At 46.6% G+C, this 22,035-nt stretch overlaps 1 protein-coding gene across 4 annotated transcripts in view; it reads left to right on the top strand.

Annotated features, from left to right (window-relative positions):
- Positions 1 to 22,035, top strand: part of HELQ (helicase, POLQ like) — a 938,511-nt gene that overhangs the window by 238,032 nt on the left and 678,444 nt on the right. For all 4 annotated transcript variants that reach the window (XM_069630384.1, XM_069630383.1, XM_069630386.1 and 1 more), the window contains one exon: positions 20,620 to 20,718. In XM_069630384.1, the coding sequence (XP_069486485.1) occupies positions 20,620 to 20,718 (99 nt within the window). The remainder of the gene's footprint in view (positions 1 to 20,619; positions 20,719 to 22,035) is intronic.

Raw genomic sequence — 22,035 nt, 5'->3', positions numbered from 1 at the left:
TGTCCCCCTATCGGTATGTGCCGTCTTTCGCCTCCTCTTGAACGGCCGTGCTGAGTTAGCTATCACATCGTGTGGTCTGCCTTGCTAGTCCTTCGCTCTCGTGCTCCAACTTTTATCCCTGTGAAAAAGGGAAAGGGCCGTCGGGTGTGTGTGATTCTGGTCAATTGCCTGACCCTTGTATTGGGACATGTCAGGTAAACGGCTCTGGTGTTAGTCCATTGTCTTCTGTGTTGTGCTAAAGCATTTGTGTTGGAAAAGTGGGGGGGCAGAGTTTTGGAACATCCTTTCTGGTAGGATAGGAAAAGGTGTTGAAGGAAGGCGGTTACTGTGTCTCACCCGTCGGTGTCCCACTCCCCAAGGACCCCCCTTCCAGGTGATCCTCATTCACTAGTCCGCCCCCAGGAACTGGAACTAATAGCGATGGCCATGTCCTGGCCACCTGCATGACAGATCCCCAGGGACTAACTAGGGAGAAACCAGCAGGTTTCTCACATAAGGGATCTGAGCCCGGCTGAGGGGGGATCGAGTGTGAACACCCAGAATTGAATACTGAGAAGAGGAAAATTAAATTAACGTTTTTGGGTTGTTTTGTGTAATGGGCCCTCTGAGTCCAGAGACTTGCGAGAAGCCAAGAGATTTGAATCAGAAGGTCTTGAACTGTGTAAATGGAACTGTATCCTCGTGCCCCAGGAGCAAGAGTGTGTGCTTTGCTCGAGTGAACCGCCTTGCCCAGTGCTGAAAACCTGGGGAAGGGAGGCCAACGACCCACACATCCTGACTTACCATTTTCTGAACACTTTTTTTCTTTTCATGAACATTCCCATCACATTATTTGTACATTAGTAGTAAGGTTTGGCAATAGGTTATTTTTATTTAGGATTTTTTTTTAGAATAGACCCTTTTAATTTGACTAGGACTGCATTATTATTATTTGATGGTCGTAGCTTGCTCCCATCTGTAGATTTAGCTTTAGATAGGCGTTTATCTCACCTTTGTGAAAGTTCAATAAACACCCTTGAACTGTGGTCCCTTGTCTGTATTACTGTTGGTAACATGCCTTCCTTACAGCTCGAGTAATACTTACCTTAAGTTTGGTGTGCATCCTGTGACGCTGAGTGGGGGATTCGTGTGGTTGAGAGTTTGCCCATACCACATGCCCAGGCCTAATGCTGCAACTCATATAGGGAGCCTTCTGTGAAGTCCCTCAACACTTTAACTAACTCTGAAGCTGCTACTTGTTTAAGAAGATATCCTCTGGAACCTTGACTTTCCTTACCTGCCTACAGCTGGCCACTAGACCATTAGCGTCCCTACTCTGCCTCGGAGATAACGCATTCTACAGAGATACGGATTCTGTCTTGAATGTATAACAAGCGTATAAGTATTTACTCGTCAAAGTGTTTGTGTTGTAACTGAATCTCTGCAATAGAAAAGTTACACAGTATCTAAAAGATATTACTTAACGTTAAGGTGCTGGGTTCTCCTTTAAAAAGTATATAAGTTGTTTACTTACTCTGAATAGTGTTCTACATTCTAAAAAGTATTAGAACCCTCGGCCAGTGAATACGCCTTTCCTATTGGTCAATTTGCTGGCTATAAGAAACGGTATATCTTGAAGTTTAATTACAGCCCACAAATTTGGCCATTGCTTGTTCTGTAGCTTGGCAAGTGGAGCACTAACAGTGCTTCACCCCCCTCTACTGGCCTTCTTTTAAATAACGTTTGCCTACAAATACCATGCGTTTTTTGTTTTCTTTAAATGCATGACTGCTGGGGGTCGCAGTGAAGTCAGAGAGGGACCACTTCACTTGTCTCTCACTCGCAGGGCCAGCTTTGGCAGCAGCAGCGCCCTGTGCAAATTGGTGTCCCCCACCCCGCGCGCCCCTGGTCTTAGTAGGATGCAGGATGCATGAAATGTGTTTTTTTTTTTAACCGCTCCGGCGCCTCGCAGGGAGCTAATCACTGGAATAGGGCATTCATGCTAATGCATGAGTGCCCTATTCCAATGCAAACCGCCTCACTGCCGCGTCGGAGCGAGGTGGTAATCATGTGAATAGGGTACTGATGCAAACCATCAGCACCCTATTGTTGTTAAATGCGCTCTGCCGCCGCGGGTGCATTTAATAGGAAAAGGGTGCCTGCCGCACCTTCTTCCACTATGCCAGCTCGGTAGAGCCCATGAAAGACTCCCCTGAGCTGGAGTGGCAGGGGGTAATGGTGCTCTGGGCAGTTGCCCGGCCCGCCCTGCCCTGCTCACTACCACCCCACCCCCCATTCAATGAACCAGAGCACGTACCTCAGGCAATGCCCCCTCCCTCCTCAGTGTGCACTCACCCCCCTCAACTATCCTTTCTCTGTTGTCCCTCACTCTTCCGTGGTCCTTGTTTGCCCTCCCTGTACTCCTCCGGTCTCCACTCTGTGCTCTGTCGCACACTCACACCTGCTAAATCCTCACTCTGAGGGAACGTTTCCAACCCCCTACTGTGCCCCTTTATAAATTTAAATATTCCACGTGGAATATTTCCCCCCCAAAAAAACAGATCTTTTGGCCGTACCGTCATTATGGGCCCTCATACCTCGTTAACTCGGTCTTCAGGGCCCATAATGCCCGGTACACCCCTCGCTGCAGGTCTATAAAGTGATAATACATTTTGGTACTGTCTTATCATTGCTCAACTGAATGAGTGCAAAAGCTTAGCAATAGGGTTTACCTACCATGAATAACAGTGTGTCATTCTTAAATTATACCATAAGGTTTTGCTTTCCCTGGACTGCTTTATACAGACCCAAAACAGTCTTGAAGTGAATACTTGTCTTTTGAGTAGCTTGAAGCCCTCTTAATTGTTTATAGTTATACTTACCTTCAATAGCTGCTGTTCTACTTAACTTGTAAGGGTTGTGCTTTCCCTAGAACTGCTTAGAACATTTCTAAAATAGTCATAGGGTCAATTACCTTGAAATACATTGTGCCTAAAAGTTTAATTGGGTTTTTGCTTTTCTTGAATTGCTTAGTGCATTCTAAAAGAGTGTTCATACTTACCATTGAGTAGTGTAAGGCCCTCCACAAAGTATGAGTTGATTTACTAGCTCTGAAATGTGTTCTAAAAAGTAATGTTGCAAAGAGGCACGAAACAAACAGTGTGCTCACAACCTATCCCGTACTCGGGTGCCCAGGGAAAGGCCATCGCTTTTGGATCCTGACCCTGGGGGTGGACAAGCGAGGGAGCATCACCTGGGTAGGGGTCCTCAGGGAGTGGGGGGGGAAGCATCCGATGGTGACACACGGTAGCCCCCTTTTTCCACCACCATCTAGTCCCTATCCCTGTTGATTTTATGGCAAACTACAGCTCCCATAATTCCTCCTCACGTTACATTGCCAACACTACTGAGCCGAGTAAGATGAGGAATGAGGCTGGAAAGACTACCTCCACTAACTTGTAATGGCTCTGTCCCTGTAATGAGGCCAGGCAGAGTAAGGTACATAATACTAACTATACACACCTGCCACTTGTCAACACTCCCTGTCAGGCGGATGAAATGTGGCATGCACAGGCACACTCTGATCGAGGCTGGGTATGAGAAGGAACAGCTCTTTCAGGGCTGATGCGAACCAGGCAATGGAAGTTGGAAGGCCAAGGGGCTGATCAGCAGTTGCGAAGATAGAGAGCCAGGTGAGAATTCCACACTATCGGGAAGCCGTAAGCATTCCAAGACTGAAACTGAGTCAGCAGAAAAAATGAACCTTCAAGATACTTGAAAGCAGCCCACGACCCTACCGGGTGAACTGCACAGTTGGGAGGAGCAGAGGTGGTGTTGGTAATGGCCTTGATTGCTTCATGAAGAGTGTTGATGAAGGAAGACTAACATGACCAGTGAGTTATCAGAGGCAACAAAAGCCCGGTTTGTGTTTTAAGCAAAAGTAACTCACCTCAGAATTTAAGGTTGCGCGCATGCGATAAAACACGTAATGTGAAGATCAATTGCTGAATTGTAAAATGAATGGATACAAAGCAACAGAGTGGTCCTATGAGGGAAATCGCACTTTTGAAATTCTCTGTGAAATGTTCTAAGTTGAACAGGAATCAAAGGCAAGAAAGTAACCACGATCCTGAAAGAAAGTTTTATGAATGAATAGAAACGTATGTGAACTCTGAATATACCAAGAGGGCAAAGTATATGAACTTTGAAAGAGACCAAGAAGGCAAACTAAAAAGAATATAACTACAAGTACCAAGAAGCATTGGTGCTGCAAGATGAGAAAGTTTGTAGAATTTTTGAGAGGGGTCTAAGTGGTCATGGTGAGGTCCATGTAACTTGCTGTTTCGAAAGTCTTTGACAGTGAAAAAACTCCTTAGACAAAATGTGGGGAAAGTAACCCCCATGAAGTGAAGTACAGGCTTGTGCTCGGCAGAGGGAAGCCTGTGCAGAACTGTAAGAAAGTGAATTTGAAAGGCGAGGCAGGCCTGAGCCCGGTAGTGGGAAGCTTGAGTTGGATTGTGGAAAAGTAAAGCTCCAAAGTGGAACTGTGCATTTATGACGAGGCGGATGAAGCCTAAGGAAGTGATTGAACTTCCAGCAGCTTGAAGCCCAAGCCTGAACTGTTGAATTATACCAGTATGCCAAACTGTGCACGACTGATAGAACTGTGCCATCCACCAATATGTTTTCGGAAACAATCTCGACCCTGTGCTGCTGAGCGTGGGGAAGGGAGTTATTTAAGCCATTCTGAAATTTCTTTACAGACACTATTTTCCTTTTGTATTACCTTAAAACATTTGTCATTTTGAGAAGGAGGGCAAGGTTCGTTTTTTTCAGAATAGGACTTTTTATTTTAACTGACTGTCTTGGACTTTTTATTTAATGGTCAAGACTACTCCCATTCTAGAGTTGGGGCCAGTTAGGAATTCTACCAACCTAACCAAAATTCCAAATAAAGATCTTCTAAAGTTGTATCCATTGTGTCTGTATACTACCTGATACCATGCCTTCTTTACAGAGTATACTTGTAACAGGGTTGGTTTATTATGTGATTTCCTAATTGAGTGTCTCTGAATGACTAACAGAGTGAATGACCCTTGAAATACTAATTGTATTCTAAAATTATATCTAACTTGGTCGTATTCCTCAAGAAGAGTATTTTACTATCCTGAATGTATAACCTTGGGTTTGACTCACCTTGACTTGCTTCTTGCTCCTCTAAATCCTTGGTTTGCATACCATAGGTATTGAGGTGTTTTTTATATGATGTTATAGTACTTACTTATCCAAGATTTATCTTGGCCTATTTGTATTGAAATAACCCCCTTTATTTTTACATGACAATGTTTTTGTACCAAGCTACAGTCCTCTCTCCCTCCTAAGATAAGTCTGGCTGCTCTGTCTACGCTGCCAAACGTTCTCAGATGGTACAGCCTTGTACTAAGAGTGGCTTTATGTACTGCCTTAGATGTATGGCTTTATGAAGCCCTTCATTGGACTTTGGAAAAACTGTCCTAAAAACCGTGAGGCAGAATCTAGATAGAAGTTAACAAGCTCTAGATACTAACATGGGGAATACGGACGCTTGGGCTAGGAAGGACACTGCTTCTTCTAGACGAGAGTGTGAACGATGGCCCTTGGGGACCTTTCCAGAATGTTTAATAAAGGCCCTTCAAACATTTTGGGGAGATGGCATGTTTTTAAGGCCATCTGTGACATATACTGGAAAGATAACCCCTCTGATCTCTTAGAGGCAGCATACTGTCTGGTGGTCTGAAGGACATTCTCTTTAAACCAGTTACCCCCTAGAGGTTTGTGTATGACACCAGACACCTCTATGTAAATAATAGATGAGAAGGGCCACTGTGCTCCAGCCATATTTTGACTGCAGAGAACAGAGCTCTCAATGTAAACCAACTTGGACAGAAGGAGACTTTTTGTTCATGCAGTGCTTTCCTTACTCTTAGACCATGGAAGAGAGTGTGCTTCTCTGTGCCATGGTCATTGGCTATGTTTTATGTCAACAAGCAGAGAAGCGCTCACCCATGATCCCTTGCTTTGTTGGCCAAGAAGGCTGGCAATTGTATTCTTCTGTCAGCCATTCCCTTCTCTGTGTCTGGAACTCACCGAAGGATATGGTGAGCAGGAGGATGTATTCTCCTCTGTATGAGCGCAACAAGTGTTGTGTGAGCTCTTTCACCACGTCAAGGTAATTCTCATTCTGAATGGGACATGGCCTATTACTCTTTGATGGATGAATACCTCCTGCAGTAGTATGTTTGATACCTTTGTGATCCCAACCCACTCATCACTGGCATGGTCCTCAAGATTCACGGCACCCGTACATTTAAAATAAATAAATGTACTGACAATCTGAAAACTGAACAACATGTGTAGTCATTGTACCTCTCAGTCCTGACCACATATTGACTTCTCTTCCTGCAGCAGAAGGAACCAGGGTATGTCTTTTCCTAACACCCAAGTCTGGTGTGACAAATCTTCCCAGGATTTCTGTATTTAACGATATGATGACTGGGATGCTTTTTTATGTTCATCTAGATCTTCAAAAGAAAAACATGAATTCTCTTAAAATGATCAAAAGCACTAAAATGAAGTACAACATCAAGGGACTCCGGTTTCTTCTCTGGTCCCAGTAAGAGTGTGATCTCAGCATCAGAAATGCTCCCTAGATCACAGTTTCATAATTTGCATCTTTTTTGAACAAGTTCTGTTATAACTTTGCACTAATGCTGATCATACCTGGCGGCAATTAGAGGCCTTATGACGATCCAAGATGTTTTTCACTTTAAAATGCATTTTAAGCACCTATTTGGTAGATCTTTCAATTCAGGTTAAGTTATTCTCTGTTTTCTTCTTTGCTATTGCCTCAAGTGCCATGAAACTGGGGAAAAATATTATGTTGTTCCTGCTTGCTGTCACGTTTGCAAATTAATTGGGCGAGTGACGTCAGGGTCTTAACTCATAGACTCTTCCCGAATTACAAGATTATGCTCCGGTCAATACTTTTTTTGGACTATGATTAGTTTTTAATTAATAGGGCTCCCCTCAACTTCATGACGTGTGCATGTGTCAGTGTATTTTGAAAGGATGTACACTTAAATGTGTAGGTGGCTGCCTGTGTGAGTGTATGGTGAAAGGGTGCACACAAGTGTGTGTGTGTGTGTGTGTGTGTGTGTGTGTGTGTGTGTGTGTGTGTGTGTGTGTGTGTGTGTGTGTGTGTGTGTGTGTGTGTGTGTAAAGGGTGCACACTTCAATGTATGGATGGCTGGGTGTGCATGTGTGTATATGGTGAATGGTGTGTGTGCTTGTGTTCAGGGGTGCAACAAAACCTACATTTCGGGGTGCTAATCCTTCAATTGTTGGGAGAGGCGCTAATTTCATGGGCGGTGGGGGAGGGGCAAACTGATTTGTTTGGGGGCATCTAACTTCTTTATGCATTTTAATGAGACTTCTAGTGCAGCTTCAATGTTACAAGCAGTTAACTCTCTCCTTTAAGTCTGAAAGTACCCACTTATGGACTGCTGTGAGAATGAGCAGTCTCCTGTTCCCTCTCTACCCTTCCTTTCACTTGCCTGACATGCAAGTACTAAACCCACATCACAATTTAAATTGCCTAAATAATTTGGCATTTGAATGCAGCTACTAACAGTGAAATGCTTTACGTTAGTAATTGCTGGCCCGTTTAACATCTGTGTCCTTTTCTGTCCTGTAACTGATCTGAAGGTCAGCCAGGTTGAGTTAACATAGCCCAAAATTCCTGGGGCAGTGCTGAAGCCCTGTCAACTTAATGGTGTTATGCCACTACTTGTGTTTAATGCCTTGATTACTTAATGGTAATTGTCATTACTCCTAGCCCTATTCCTCCTCGTCCCTGTACTTGTGTATGAGGCAGTACTTGTGTATGAGGCAGTACTTGTGTATGAGGCATTCTGCCTCATGCACCAGTACTGGGATGAGGTAGAGGTACATGGAGGCAATGCCTGACTTAGCTACCTGTAATCTTCATTACTCCTAGTCCCACTCTTCCTCATCCCAGTACTTACCTATGAGGCAAGAAGCCTCCTGGAACGTTGGTTTGCCCGGTGAAGCCCTGCTGCTGTGCTGAAGCTCCGATTTCATCTCGACTAGCGAAGACCTGCAAAGGACGACTCCTCCCCTTGGGTTGGTGGGACCAATTGACCCCAAGATAAGCTCATCTGCACATCCTCTCGCAGCTGGCTAAACTTCCATTGCTGCTGCAAGAACCGATTGCCAGGGAGAGGAACACCGGAATCGAGTGGGTGTCTTTAAGTTGGACCCGAGCTTCAGGAAGATCCTCCAGACTCCCAGGAAACCTCACTGACCAAGCCTGAGCCGCCTCAACAGAGTCCTGGACCCCAGATGCGAGGAAAGTCCAGAGTGGTATCCGAGAACCGCAGTGGTGCTATTTGCGAGAGACGCAAGGAGCTGAAACCGTGAAGTGCCATTGACCTGAAGTTTGCCCATTGCTGCCGCTGACCTTCCATTTGTAGTGCAGGAGCCCCCAGATGTCCTCCCTCTTGTCCCCACGACTGAGGCCCAGGAACACCAGGATCTGCAGATCTACACAGGAACAGAAGCCAGCTGGAACCACTTTCTTCTAACCAAAGGTACTGTAAACTAAGGGGTGGCTTAACTCTTGTCGTGTAGCCGTATAGGTGTATTGGGAGGATAGCTCAGGGGCAACATGCTCGCCTTGAAAGGAAGATGACACAGAGCAACACAAGTTTGATCCCCGGGTCCCGCTTAGAAACCTGGGTATTAAGCACATTATAAATAACATATCATATCATATACGTAAGCTCTGTGACAAGGAAGAGGAACATGAAGGTAATTCTGAGCCAAAGAGCTGATTTTGGAGTTTGGGGTACGTGGTAAAAGGGAGAGGGGGGCGGGATTGTGCGATAAACAATAATGGTTGTCCATTTCCAGGCTAAGCAGGCATGTTATGTGGTATTCGTGCTAGAGAGGCATTTTGGTGCAGCCAGACTAGTCATTCCTCAGTTTAGTATGACTTTTTTTTAACTGCGCATTTCTGATAAAACCTTCCTGATAAGTGTAATTATCTGACTAGACTGGCATTTGGGTGCTGCCAGTATAGCCGTTTCTTACTGCTGCATTGTATATTTTTCTGGGCATCTGTGATAAAACGATATTAAAGCCATCTCCCCAGGGCAGCCCTCTGCTCGGCAGCCCCTGTGGCAAAGGGCCCCAAGGCCAAGGGCGGCTCCACAAAGTGTCTGCAGGTGTCCGCAGGGGAAGCCAAGGAAGGCAGCAGACACCAGAAAAACTGAGTGTGGCATGGGTGGGGTGTAGAGCAATTACTCTACTCCAGAAAGCCCTTGTCACTCAACCTTACCTTCCTTAGCATAGACTGCCATAGACATTAATAATACATACTTAGGAAGACTTGTGACCACTGTAAATGTATTGTAAATGTAGCCTTGTGATGCATATGCTAGTGCCACACATGTAGGGAACGGAACTTTAGCTTGCGCCGCATCTAGATGGAAGTGTGACTGTTAGCATGTGCCGCACTTAGAATTCTGAACTTTAGCTTGCGTCTCATCTAGATAGAAATGTGATTCTTAACATGCACCACACTTAGAATTCTGATTTTTAGCTTGCGTCGCATCTAGATAGAAATGTGACTGTTAGCATGTGCCGCACTCGTATAGAATTCTGAACTTTAGCTCTCGTCGCATCTAGATAGAAATGTGATCGTTAGCATGTGCCACACTCGTATGGAATTCTGAACTTTAGCTCTCGTCGCATCTAGATAGAAATGTGACTGTTAGCATGTGCCGCACTCGTATAGATTTCTGAACTTTAGCTCGCGTCGCATCTAGATAGAAATGTCACTGTAGCATGTGCCACACTCGTATGGAATTCTGAACTTTAGCTCTCGTCGCATCTAGATAGAAATGTGATTGTTAGCATGTGCCACACTCAGGATTCTGAACTTTAGCTTGCGTCGCATCTAGATAGAAATGTGATTCTTACCATGCACCACACTCGGGATTCTGAACTTTAGCTTGCGTCTCATCTAGATAGAAATGTGATTCTTAACATGCACCACACTTAGAATTCTGATTTTTAGCTTGCGTCGCATCTAGATAGAAATGTGACTGTTAGCATGTACCGCACTCGTATAGAATTCTGAACTTTAGCTCTCGTCGCATCTAGATAGAAATGTGATCGTTAGCATGTGCCACACTCAAGATTCGGAACTTTAGCTCGCGTCGCATCTAGATAGAAATGTGACTGTTAGCATGTGCCACACTCGTATGGAATTCTGAACTTTAGCTCTCGTCGCATCTAGATAGAAATGTGATTGTTAGCATGTGCCACACTCAAGATTCTGAACTTTAGCTCGCGTCACATCTAGATAGAAATGTGACTGTAGCATGTGCCACACTCGTATGAAATTCTGATTTTTAGCTTGCGTCGCATCTAGATAGAAATGTGAATGTCAGCATGTACCGCACCTAGATGGAATCCCATAATTGCAGTGGACAGCAATGCCAACTAACAATTCCATCCCTCTGCATACACCTCTCAAACTCTAACCAAACACAACCACAAGCCTAAAACGCAGCAATCCGCACAAACTTCACAACAATGCAACAACAAAACAAACTGCACACAGACTTGCACAACAGAACACCACAACTACGGACCGTAAAACACCCCAAGCCCAGCCAACGGACCCACCGGGCTGAGGCTGCCAACAGCACATCACTGCTCTCTTGCACTTTTCCAGCTTACTCCCATTACCCACCCCCTCTCCTCCCCTTTTTCAGAGCCGCCAGGGGACCACTTCGGTGGTGATAGTGCGCGGTACAAATGTCCTTTAACATTAACGTTCTGTCCGGATTCCACATCAACTGGAAGAAAAACTCTGCCTCCTGATGTTGAAAAAACCCATTATCAGTTTGGCAAAAAGAGGGCCGCCATGTTCTACTGGGATAGTACATGTTTTTTTTCCTGCTTGACCAGGCTGTGTGTAACCTATGATGGCTCCACCGCTGGATTGGAACCCTCCTGAAAAACTGAGATGCTGGCTGCGTTCAAATATATTACAATATTACTTAACACTGGTCATCCCAGAGGTTAGATGGTAGCTGTGGGAGTGGCGGAGAGTGAGGTAGGGGGAAGAGAGGACATGACCAGGTTGGGCCTTGTCCCTGTGGAATGCCTTTTTTTAAAAGTATTTTTATTTTTTGGTTTCCGTATACACCAAAAACAGGGGTCCAGAGGGGGACCCCCCCAAAAAAAACCATTCAATCTTTTTTTTCTCGGTCCTTTTGACTCGAAAGTATTGTATTCGAATCAGTTGCAGTCGACCCTTTCACCTACAACCATACATTCTCAAGTATTCTGCTTAGTATACTATGCTCATACTAATTATTGTTCTCAGGCTACCTTCAAGTAGCTAATTGTAATCCGAGATCATTTAAGAAGAAGATCCCATTTACTTACTATCCCGCAAGAGGCCGATAGTCAATACATCATTTGATTGTGCAGTGTCCATTTTTATAAGATGGGTTCCTCTCGTGTGTTGCAGGCAGCTCTGTAACTTAGCCTTTTGCACAAAATCCACAAGGAGTACAGTCGCGGCTGGGGCATCAATAAACCACTCAAAGGTCCGTGTCTCTTATGGGTGATACAGGAAAGTAAAGGATTCATTTGAAATCAGACCACCTTATGAGGTTCTTGAAACGAACACAGGTTAGTCAGACTTCCTTAGAACAGTGGAACTCTGTCCTTCCCACTTTCCCCTTTATCAACTCTGCCTTCTCAGTGGCAACACTTCTTGCTTTTGTGAATGTTTCTTTGTTCATGTCAATGTATCTCGCTTCTCCTGAATATCCGATATAACTGGCATCACTACCCATGTTGTCCTTTGTCTGAACGTGGGTCATGTCAGGTGTCAGACCATTTAATAAACCTCCTCCAGTGTCTGCCATTGTCCTCCCTTATTTCTGTTCTCACCTCCGCTTCCTCTTAGTTCCCTCCTTGACATTCCATTCTACTCTAACCTTCTCCAATCTCTTCTCCATCTCTCTACTTTGTTATTCTACCCTCACCTTCATTTGACATTCTCTCCTACCTCTGTTCTCCTTTCTCCCACCTCCACTCTGGGCTCTCACTCCTTTATCTCCATTCTCTGTCCTCTACTCTTGACTCCACCTCCCTCCCCTCTACTTTTTCTCCCACCTCCATTCTCCCTTCTGGCTCCTCCACCTTCCTCTCTTGCTTTCTCTCCTCGCTGCACTACCACACACCTTCCTGCCCGTGTCTCCCACATTAATAGTCAGGTCGGTTCTTCTTTAATCTGTCTTCTGGCCCCAGTTTGGGGTAGTTAATTGTTCAAATGTGCTTGGGTTTGTGGAACGTGAGAGAAGACTTCCAAGAGTGAAAGGAATTCTGTTCCGTACTATAAGCTTACACGCTGGTACCATACAGCTGCACGATCAACACACTGCTGCCACACGTAACTTAGCGTGGTTTCAAAAGGAACTACATCTTTCACGCGACAATTATATAGGGCTAATAATATGGTTACAATGAAGATGAATGAGTGGATCTGCCTAACTTTCACAAACAGAATACATTTTTAATATAAGGAACATTCTCCAGCATGGGGTCTGGCATGGATTCACATGCCCATGAATATTCTCTGCGTCAGGCTGGGAATCCTCTGTAAAAGAAAAAACAGTTTTACTTTCACTTTAAAACAGTATTTCTCCTATAAACGAATCACTGTCCTCTGGGTCGTTCTGCCCCTATCCAATGACAGTCCTCTCCCTGAGCTCCACCCCTTGTGGCCATCTTCAGATTTTTACTTCATGCTTGAGAGTTGGGAGTCCTCAAGTTGGTCTCTGAACTCATTTTGTGTTTTTTCATAAAACGTTTGCAAAATAGTTGGAATTAGATTTTTGCTTTGTCGAAGGATAGAGACCCGCATTGGAACTCTGCTACCGGTAAAGATCTACATCCACCGTTGGATCATCGAAGCTTCGAGGAGGCCCAGCCTTAGGGCCTACTTTGAAACCTTTCAGCATGTCCGAGGAGAAGGAAGGCCACAGCCTCTTCAAACTCTGCGCAAAGTGTCTTCATGGAAAATCAACACCATAAATGCTTATACTGCCTGCATCCAGACACAATGAAGAGGGATGCGAGGTGTCATGTTTTTTTTTAAAGAAAACCAAAAAAGATTCATGCAGCAGACTGTCAGCGTGGCCCAAGTCGTTCAAGGTCTCTGACGCAGCCTCTGGGCAGGGTCAAGCCTCACCCAGGACCGGCTAGACCGAGGAGCGTTCTCCCTCCGGAAGGAGTTTGAGATCCTTTGACGACGCCCCGCGTGCGGGGGTCCAAGTGAAGGCCAAGCTCTGTGACGCTAGCTCTGCTGGGTTCGCTGCTGATGCGGTCCAATTAGGACAAAAGTTGTTCGTCATCACCATCATCCTCCACGTTGACCCTGCCAACGAAAGGAGTGTCTTCAAAGAGAAAGGCACTACCTCTGCCCAAACTCTGTGTGTCTGCGGATAGTCCGAGGGAGAGGTCCGGGGAGGACTCATCAAAGCCACCTAAGGCTTAAACGAAGGCCAAGTCAACAGTCCACAATGGTACTGTTGACGAAGGCAGCCACAAGCATTTTGTCATCTAAATCACGACGTCTAGCGCATCTCTGAAAGAGAGCGGCTCCAGGAAAGGGGTGGCGGCCACCCCACGTATGTCATTGCCCCCAAAGCGAGATACGGCTTCGGAAGCAGCAACTAAGGAACCAGGGCCAGGGAAAGACCAGGCCGACGCTCCGACCCGACAGCCTCCTGAGAGGGATAGGGAAATGGTCCCACCTGTGGAACCTCCCAGGTATGCGGACTGCCAGGCTGAGGATAGACCAGAGCTACAGCAGTACCCACGTGGACAATGATCCGCACAATGGGTGCTGTTCAGACCACAGAGGGGGAGGACCTGAGGGAAGACCTCAGTCCCCTGTGCGGAAGAGGAGATACGTTAGCCAGCATCCTACTCCGCTGGCTCCATTTAGCCATAGACCTAGCGATGTGTCTCTGGATGGTCTATCAATCCTACACACACTTGTCACTGAAATCCAGCAAAGGATGCCGCCATTGGAGCCTGCACCTCCAGAAATCCCCAGGGTAAAGTCTCACCTGCGGAAGATAAAGTCCAATGGGGACGCAGGTCCTCTGCATCATCCGACTTCACTGCCACTGCCACCTTTTCACAGCAAGACTCCTACAGGAGCTCCGGATCTGCACACTGGCATGGACACAGCTACCACGGCTACTAGTACCAACGAGGACCACTTTTTCATTGAGGCGGACGGGTAGAATCCGCACGCGGATGAGCCCCATAGGGCCTCCCCTCCGGACGAAGTTGGATCTTTTCATTCGGTCATCTCAAGAGCCTCGGAACTGTTTCAGTTAGTTCCTGAGGAGACGAAGGAGGGTTTCCTGTCCCAGCAACAAGAGTCAAGGAGAAAGGCCATCATGTCCATTCCCTTCATGGGTGACATCTGGGAGGATGGCCTAGCCCTAGTGAAAATTCCAAGTGCGGCCCGACCAAGCGGGAAAGATCGGAAAAGAAGTACAGGTTGCCCGATTCAGCTCCCAGGTGCCTCAGCCCTCGCCGGATTCGGTGGTCTCGGCCGCAGCTAGGAAACTCTCAGCGAACCCGTAAAGAAGCTGGATGCGATGTGCAAGAGGATAATTTACATGGCAGCCTCTATGTTACGCTCACCTGGTATCCACGGGGACGCCACCCAGCCCGTTGGTCGCTGGTACCCTGATCAGTGATGACCTGGTGTGGTTCTCGATGGAAGCTCCGCCTGGAATTACAGGGAGGAACTATGTTTAGAACTGGACTTCCAATGTAGCTCCTCCCCACCTCCCATTTGACTTCAGCCCCCTCCTCCTGGGACCTCTTCTCACCTTGTTGTACAAGTTGGCAAGCTCTCTGTCCTGCTTTCTGGGTAGGGGCGCGTTGTTCTTCGTGGCGAGAGCGGTCAAGTTACTTCACTGTCACCGGCCCGAATAATGTCTTTCATGTAGGTCTTATTGCAGATTGTTGCGTTATTGTCCTTGCATGCCTTTCTCAGTTTAACAATGTCTTTTTTCCTTTCCCTTTAGATGTGCAGAGCACCCGTGTGGCGAACTGGCTATGCTTGGCCTCGCCGGTAAATGATGGCGCACAGTAGAGCTGTGAAGCGGTAAGTAAGCGCTGCGAGCGGCGCTGCAAAGTCTTGACTTCACTGACCTTTTCTCCTTTTTCGTAGGTCACGGTGTGATCCAGGGTGTGTGGAATTTCCGGAGCAGTGCCGCCCAAAGGGCAATCAGCCAGGTAAGATTTTTAAGCAATCCGTGAGTAAATGTCTCTATTATCTCCGTTTATGATGTCTTTCTCCCTTTTTTCAGGTCCTTTGATCCGGGCGAAGCGCGACCCAACGGAGCTGCGAGCAAGGAGGGATGGAGGTAGCAGGTAAAATGCTTAGGCTAATGGTGTTCTTTGTCTTTCTGCAGGTTCTGGATTCTTCCCGGCTCGAGTAAGCTGGACACGGTGAGCGTCACGCTGCTAGCTGCAGAGTAATGCGAAGCGTGTAGTCCTGCTCGGGTGTGGTTTATATAGCCACAGCCAAGTAGTCAAGGTAAAGTAGTCCCTAGGCTGCCACACCCAAAACACTATACAGCATAGCTTGGTTCTGGGAATCAAGCTATGTCAACGCCTCCATGTTGAGTTAAAGTCCCCAAAAAGTAGTTCCACTAGCAGATGTTTATCTTTGAATATGAGCCTGGTGCCGAAGGCGCCAGGACTGGCCCCAAGAGGGCCCGAGGGGTGGCTGCCAGGCCCTATAAGCAATCAGAGTCCTGATTCTCCCTGGCCAGTGGGGCTCAGGGCTGAGGGTCGTGACACTCTACCATCAAGGCAGCGAACGCCCTAATTTTGTGCCATTATGACTGGGAACTCTGCTACAAGCTGGGCCCTATCCAGGACTTCCTGCCTGCTCGAAGACAAGATGGTTGAGGCACTGGAACTCTTTCGGGAAGGGAAAGTTGTGGATCATGCCATCACAGTGGCAGTAGACCTTGCATAAACAGATTTTTGCCAGATGGGGAACGGAGTGTGTCGACACCGTCAAGGTTGCTTGAAGGCTACAAATTTCCGCCAGGAAGTTCAGACTAAGGGGTTGGATATGCCGTTCAACAGGGAGAACCTCTGTGGAAAGGAGATCGAGTTTATTTAATTCATTTCTATAGCGCTGAAACAAGAAGCCCTGAGGCATGAGAGCGCTAAGACTGATCAGGGGGTAATACGTGGGCAGGTAAACACAGTAGTGTTCAATTTCATTCAAAAAGGTGGGTTTTCAAGTTGCGTTTAAAGCTGGAAAGAGTCTTTGCTGGCAATAAAGACCGACATGGGGACGGCTGTGGGCCCCCACTTACACACCCCAATGGGAGGCCAGCTGACGAGGTTTGTCAGCATGTGGGAAAAGATCACCACGGGCAGATGGGTGCTGGACGCTCTTGGACAGGGGCACACCTTGGAGTTCCAACGCAGGTGTCCTCATATCCCTCCGATTCAGCGGCAAGTACTACACGGGCCACAGATTCTGCAGTCCATGTTATGGAAAGGGGTGATAGAGCCCGTCCCCCAGCGTCTCTGGGGCTCCAGATTATATTACAGATACTTTCTAGTTTGACAAAAGACAGGGGGTTTGGAGGCCAATTCTGGACCTACGTTGTCTCAACAAGTACTGAAAGTCCCAAAAGTTCTGGATGGTCACGTTGCAGCACGTGTCCGGTCAGCTGGAACAAGGAGATTTTCTGACGTCATTGGACCTGGAGGACGCCTACTTCCACATCCCTATTCACAAGAAGCACCGCAAGTTCCTGTGATTCGTAGTTCAGGATCAGCACTACCAGTTAAAGGCTCTTCCTGAAGTCGGTCCTGAGGGTGTTCACGAAGTGCCTGGTCCCAGTTGCGGCACATTGTCTTCTGCAAGGCATCCACATATACACCTACCTAGACGACTTGCAGGTGCATTCCCGCTCACTATCTCAGGCAACCGAACGCACTGCCAAATTTGTACTTCTGCTGGTTCACCATAAACTATCTGCAGTCTTGCTTGAAGCCATCTCAGGACGCTCTATTTCTGGACGCGCAACTCAACACGGTAATATGCTTGGCATCCCCCTCGGAGGCGAGGGTGAAACCCATACACGGCAAGGTGCAGCGCTTGTCTTCAGCCCAGGCAGCGACGGTGCGGTCTGTCAATTTGCTTCTGGGCATGTTGTCCTCCTGCATCAACCTTGTTTGACGATTGCGCATGAGACCTCTCCAGGAGTTCCTGGATGCCAGGTGGATGCAAGTGTCAGGGAACTTTACGGACAAGATCGCCCTCAACGAAGATTTCCGATTGGCGATTCAGTGGTGTTGCGTTCGGCTGCACCTCATCCAGGGAGCTGTGGTTCAGGTTCCTCCTTACCAGGAGATGTCACCATGGACGTCTCTCTAGAGGGTTGGGGAGCCCACACTGAACAGTTACACACCAGAGGCCTCTGGCAGCCAGAGGAAAGAGACCTGCACATCATTGTCCTGGATCTTCGGTCCGTGTTCTGTCGTTTTATGCCATCAATGAAGGACAAGGTGGTGAGGATCTTCACGGACAACACCACAACCATGTTCTACTTCCAGAAACAAGGGGTAGGAGACCCGGTCTTGAGCACTCTGAGGCCCAGGACTTGTCAGTGGGCCATTCCTCAAGGCATGTTCCTCATTCCGTTTCACCTGGCGGGAGTCACAAACACCATTGCAGACTCACCCAGCAAGGAACTGCATTCTTGCCATGAGTGGGAGCTTCGCCAGGACCAGGTGAATATAATGTTCGACAAATGGGGTCAACCCCAGTTCAATCTCTTCACAACGGCGGCGAACACCAAGTGTCAGAGGTTTGCCAGCAAGTTCCCTCAACCGAGGAGCTTATTGGGAGGGCACTTTCTCATTCCTGTGGGAGAGACTGTTCCTATAAACGCTTCCCCCCCTCTTACTTGTGCTCAACACACTCGGACAGTGCCACTGCAGGATGATACTAGTCGCCCCAGCGTGGCGAGGCAAATCTGGTATCCAGACTTGCTATGCTGTCAGTGGCCCCGCCAGACCTCGCCAGAGAAGGTGTGTGGGGGCGATTCTGCAGCACCACCTGGAGTCTCTGAACCTGAGGGCATGGCTTCTGCAGCCCTAGAGTTTGGAGGTTATGCTTTACCCACCGAATGTAAGGACATCCTGGCCTGGGCCGGAGCACCATTAACATTGAAGTGCTTCGGACATAAATGGAGACACTTCTCTGTGTGGTACCTGACTCAGAAGATTACCCCATAACTTCTACCATACTTTATTTTCTTAGCAAAAGCTGGACTGGCTCAAGCATCAAGGTGCATCTCACCGCCCTATCCAAGTACACCCGGCCTCCGGGCAGTCCGTCGCTGTGGTCTCACAGGCTTGTCAAGGAGTTCCTCAAGGGTCTCTTCAGTTCCGGCCCTTCCCGCCGGTTAAGGCTCCTGCCCCAACTTCAGAGCTCAACGTTGTGCTAACTAAGCTCAAGGGAGCACCGTTCGGACCTCTAGATCGGGCTCCGCTCAAGTTTCTCTCGTGGAAGACCGCTTTCCTCGTGGCTTTCCTCAAGCCATTACCTCGTCCAGGCGGCTCGTGGAGATTCAGGCCCCGTCTTGCAAGCAGCCTTATTGATCTTTCCCTGCTTCAAGGGTGGTACTGCGTACACACCCCACCTTTTATGCAAAAGGTACCATCTGAATTCTACCTCAACAAACCTTTGGTGTTACCTGTCTTCTTTCTGAATCTGTCGGCGGCGGAAAGGGCCTTGCATGCGCTGGACATTGCTCGTGATTTGAAATCGTACATGGCACGTGTGCAGTATTTTCGGAAGACTTCTCAGTTGTTTGTCCACTTTGGATCTGTAAATCGGGGAAAGGCCTTGTCGAAGGCTTCCATCTCCAGGTGGCTCTCTGGCTGCAACATGCACTGTCATCGACCGGCTAGCAGGCCTTCCGAGAGCCCACTCCACCAGAGCCAACGCAGCTATGACACTGTTGCTCTCTGGTGTGCCCCTGCTCGACATCTGCAGGGGGCTGCTACGTGGAGGTCCACGCACACCTTCGGCGAGTCTGTTCCAGAGGTGAGTGTTTATTGCTTCTCTTGAGCCTTGCCACCCCTGTGGTTGTGTATATGTACTGCTGTGTAATCGTTATTCATGAGCATGTCAATCCATGCCACACCCCATGCTGTAGAATGTTTGTTACTTATCTGTAACAATTGTTCTCCAACATGGGTCTGCCATGGATTCCCATGCAAATCCTTCCTCCTTCCCCTCTGTGGCTCTTCTTGGTTTCTACAGCCACTTTACATACTTACCAAATCTGAGGATGGCCACTAGGGGTGGAGCTTAGGGAGAGGACTGTTATTGGATGGGGGTAGTATGACCAAGAGGACAGTGATTGATTTACTTGAGAAATGCAGTTTTAAAGTGAAACCGTTTTTTCTTTTACTGCGGATTCCCAGCCTGACTGGGAAAATTCACGAGCATGTGAATCCATGCCAGACCCATGCTGGAGAACAATAGTTACAGGTAAGTAACTTAAACCATACTGATGAATTATAACTGGAATGCTGATAGTATTCTAGAACCACAATGGCATTGAAAATCTAGCTACTTTTTGTAATTGACTTGGAAAATCTTTTGGAGAGTGAAGCACGTGTTGGCAGACTAATACATGAGAAGGAATTTAATACATTAATTTAATGTGTATTTATCTTCAAAAATGACCAAGAGAAATAACCAGGAATTGGAACTTGATAGTAAAAACTAGAGTCCAGCAGAGAGATGTGATAAATGATCCATCTGCCATTTGAGTTTAGTTTGTGGGCATGTGACTCTACTGTTGGAGGTACGGTCTTGATTTTCATGCATTCGATATTCTTGAAAGGGTTTAATGTTCTGATGTGCTAGGTTCTGCACCTGTGAGACAGCACAAGGCCCGCTGTCCGAGTAGCTTTCGCTAGGCTGTTGTCTAGTTGTGAACCACGTATTCCCATGCAGGTGGGAAAGTTCACGGATGCTGGCAATGGTGGCCCAACCATCCGCTTGACGCATTCACAACTTTGCTGTGCTGTCAGTGGAATGGCAACCCCCTAACCCCCCCCCCCCCCGCCCCAAGAAATATTAGTGCTAACTGGGTAGGTAAACAACGGATTCTTATTTGATTACCTATTCCCATGCCAGCATGGCATGTTAGGGCCAACAGGGCTGGGGAAACAAACTGGGCTAGGGATCAACTAGGGTACTTGAGGGATTTGCCAGATACGCAGTCTGGGGGCTGACATCACAGAGTGGATGGCAGTCCCCAGGTTCACCCCAGTCCCACTCTAATCTAACCTCTAACATGGGACTTAGTCATAATACTGTTACTGCATATATATCGTGATAGAAGACTGCCTATTTATGCCTTTGTGCTCCATGTAAGTATGTGTTTCACCGGGGTTGATGGTTTATAATTTCAGGTTGAGTTAAAGGAATATGTCAAAGTACGAGACAGCATCTATGAAGTGGATAGTCGAGCAGAGGATGGCTTGACATTTTCACGGCTTCTTAATTACAAGGTAACACTTCTAACCAGGTTTCTTTGTATATATTGGTTGTATGGTTGTGATAAAATCGAGGATTACAGGGAAATTGGCTTTATGAAACATCTTAGGCTCAAACTGTTGATGCCGCTTTCAGTTTTACAATTTCAAGACTCTTAATAATCAGCACCTTGCTAGATGAAGATTGAACACTTCACCAGAGAGAAAGGAGGAAAAATGTGAACGTCCCCATATAGTCCCATGTAAGAGGTCTGAGTTATGTGCATGCACAAATTATTCAAAACCTATGTATTCCATAAATGAAGGAGAAGACCAAATTCAATCACTGATGCAGACTAAGTGTTAGGAAGGTCAGGTAGTTTGACAGAGTCGGGAATAAGGCTTTACTGGCAGCACAATTTCAGATCCACAAAAAAGAGGCAGATCGTTTCCGTACTTGTGAATCTAAAAATTCAAGTTGTGGTGAACTTGACATCTGGATAGCCAATGTTTTTATCTCACTAATATTTTGACAACAATATCTTTATAAATATCAACTGCCGGTCAATTCAACCGCATGAAGAATCATTAACTCTAAATATCCTTGAGTTTATTTTGATTGAGTCGAATGCGTAAAATACGTTCATGGTAGAACAAGGTATTATGCTATGTTGATGCTAATTGTTCATTTCAGTGGGTCTTTACCAGGGGCTCAGCAGTGTTTGAATTTGATATTTTATGGGGAAAAAAGTCAAATCTTGTATTATTACACTTGTTGCTCATAATGTAAAATGCAATTTATCCAGGGAAGTCCTTTCGAAGGATTCTGTAAATAGGAACACTAATTTGGGTGTTTCAGCATCTCTCAATTAGCTCCCCATTGACTTGCAATACTGCTAGACCATGATGCAGGGAGGTAGCCAGCCAAAATGTAAGCAGTATAACTGGTTTTTCTTTTTTTAAATTTTAGATGTAATTCCTGTACTCTCAAATCGAGTGATTAGTCCATTAGTTGGGAATACTAGTCTTTAATTAACCTCTTAAATGCTGGGACGTTTGTGACTCCATACTGTGGCTGTGTTAATATTTGCACACAAGTTGTGCAAACAGTTCCAGCGTACCTGTTTTCGGTTTCCTCACAAAACGCTTGGAGATACAGGGCAAAATAGGTCAATTAAAAGAGGGCATGTTTATGTATGTTATATGGACAGAGCACAACTTAAATGGGGAGGAAGGTGGCTCCCAAACAAATCGCTTAAAAAGTCACACAAACCAGCAACGAGGTTTAAGCACAATGATGCATTGGTTCGTTTCCTTACAGTAACCAAACGCTTCTTTTGATCACTTTCGCTG

The sequence above is a fragment of the Ambystoma mexicanum genome, chromosome 6q (assembly GCF_040938575.1).
Source record: "Ambystoma mexicanum isolate Mex_15411 chromosome 6q, UKY_AmexF1_1, whole genome shotgun sequence".
In the NCBI taxonomy this organism is placed as follows: Eukaryota; Metazoa; Chordata; class Amphibia; order Caudata; family Ambystomatidae; genus Ambystoma; species Ambystoma mexicanum.
The sequence above is the reverse complement of the archived record's forward strand: the minus strand, read 5'-3'. Positions and strand labels throughout refer to the sequence as shown.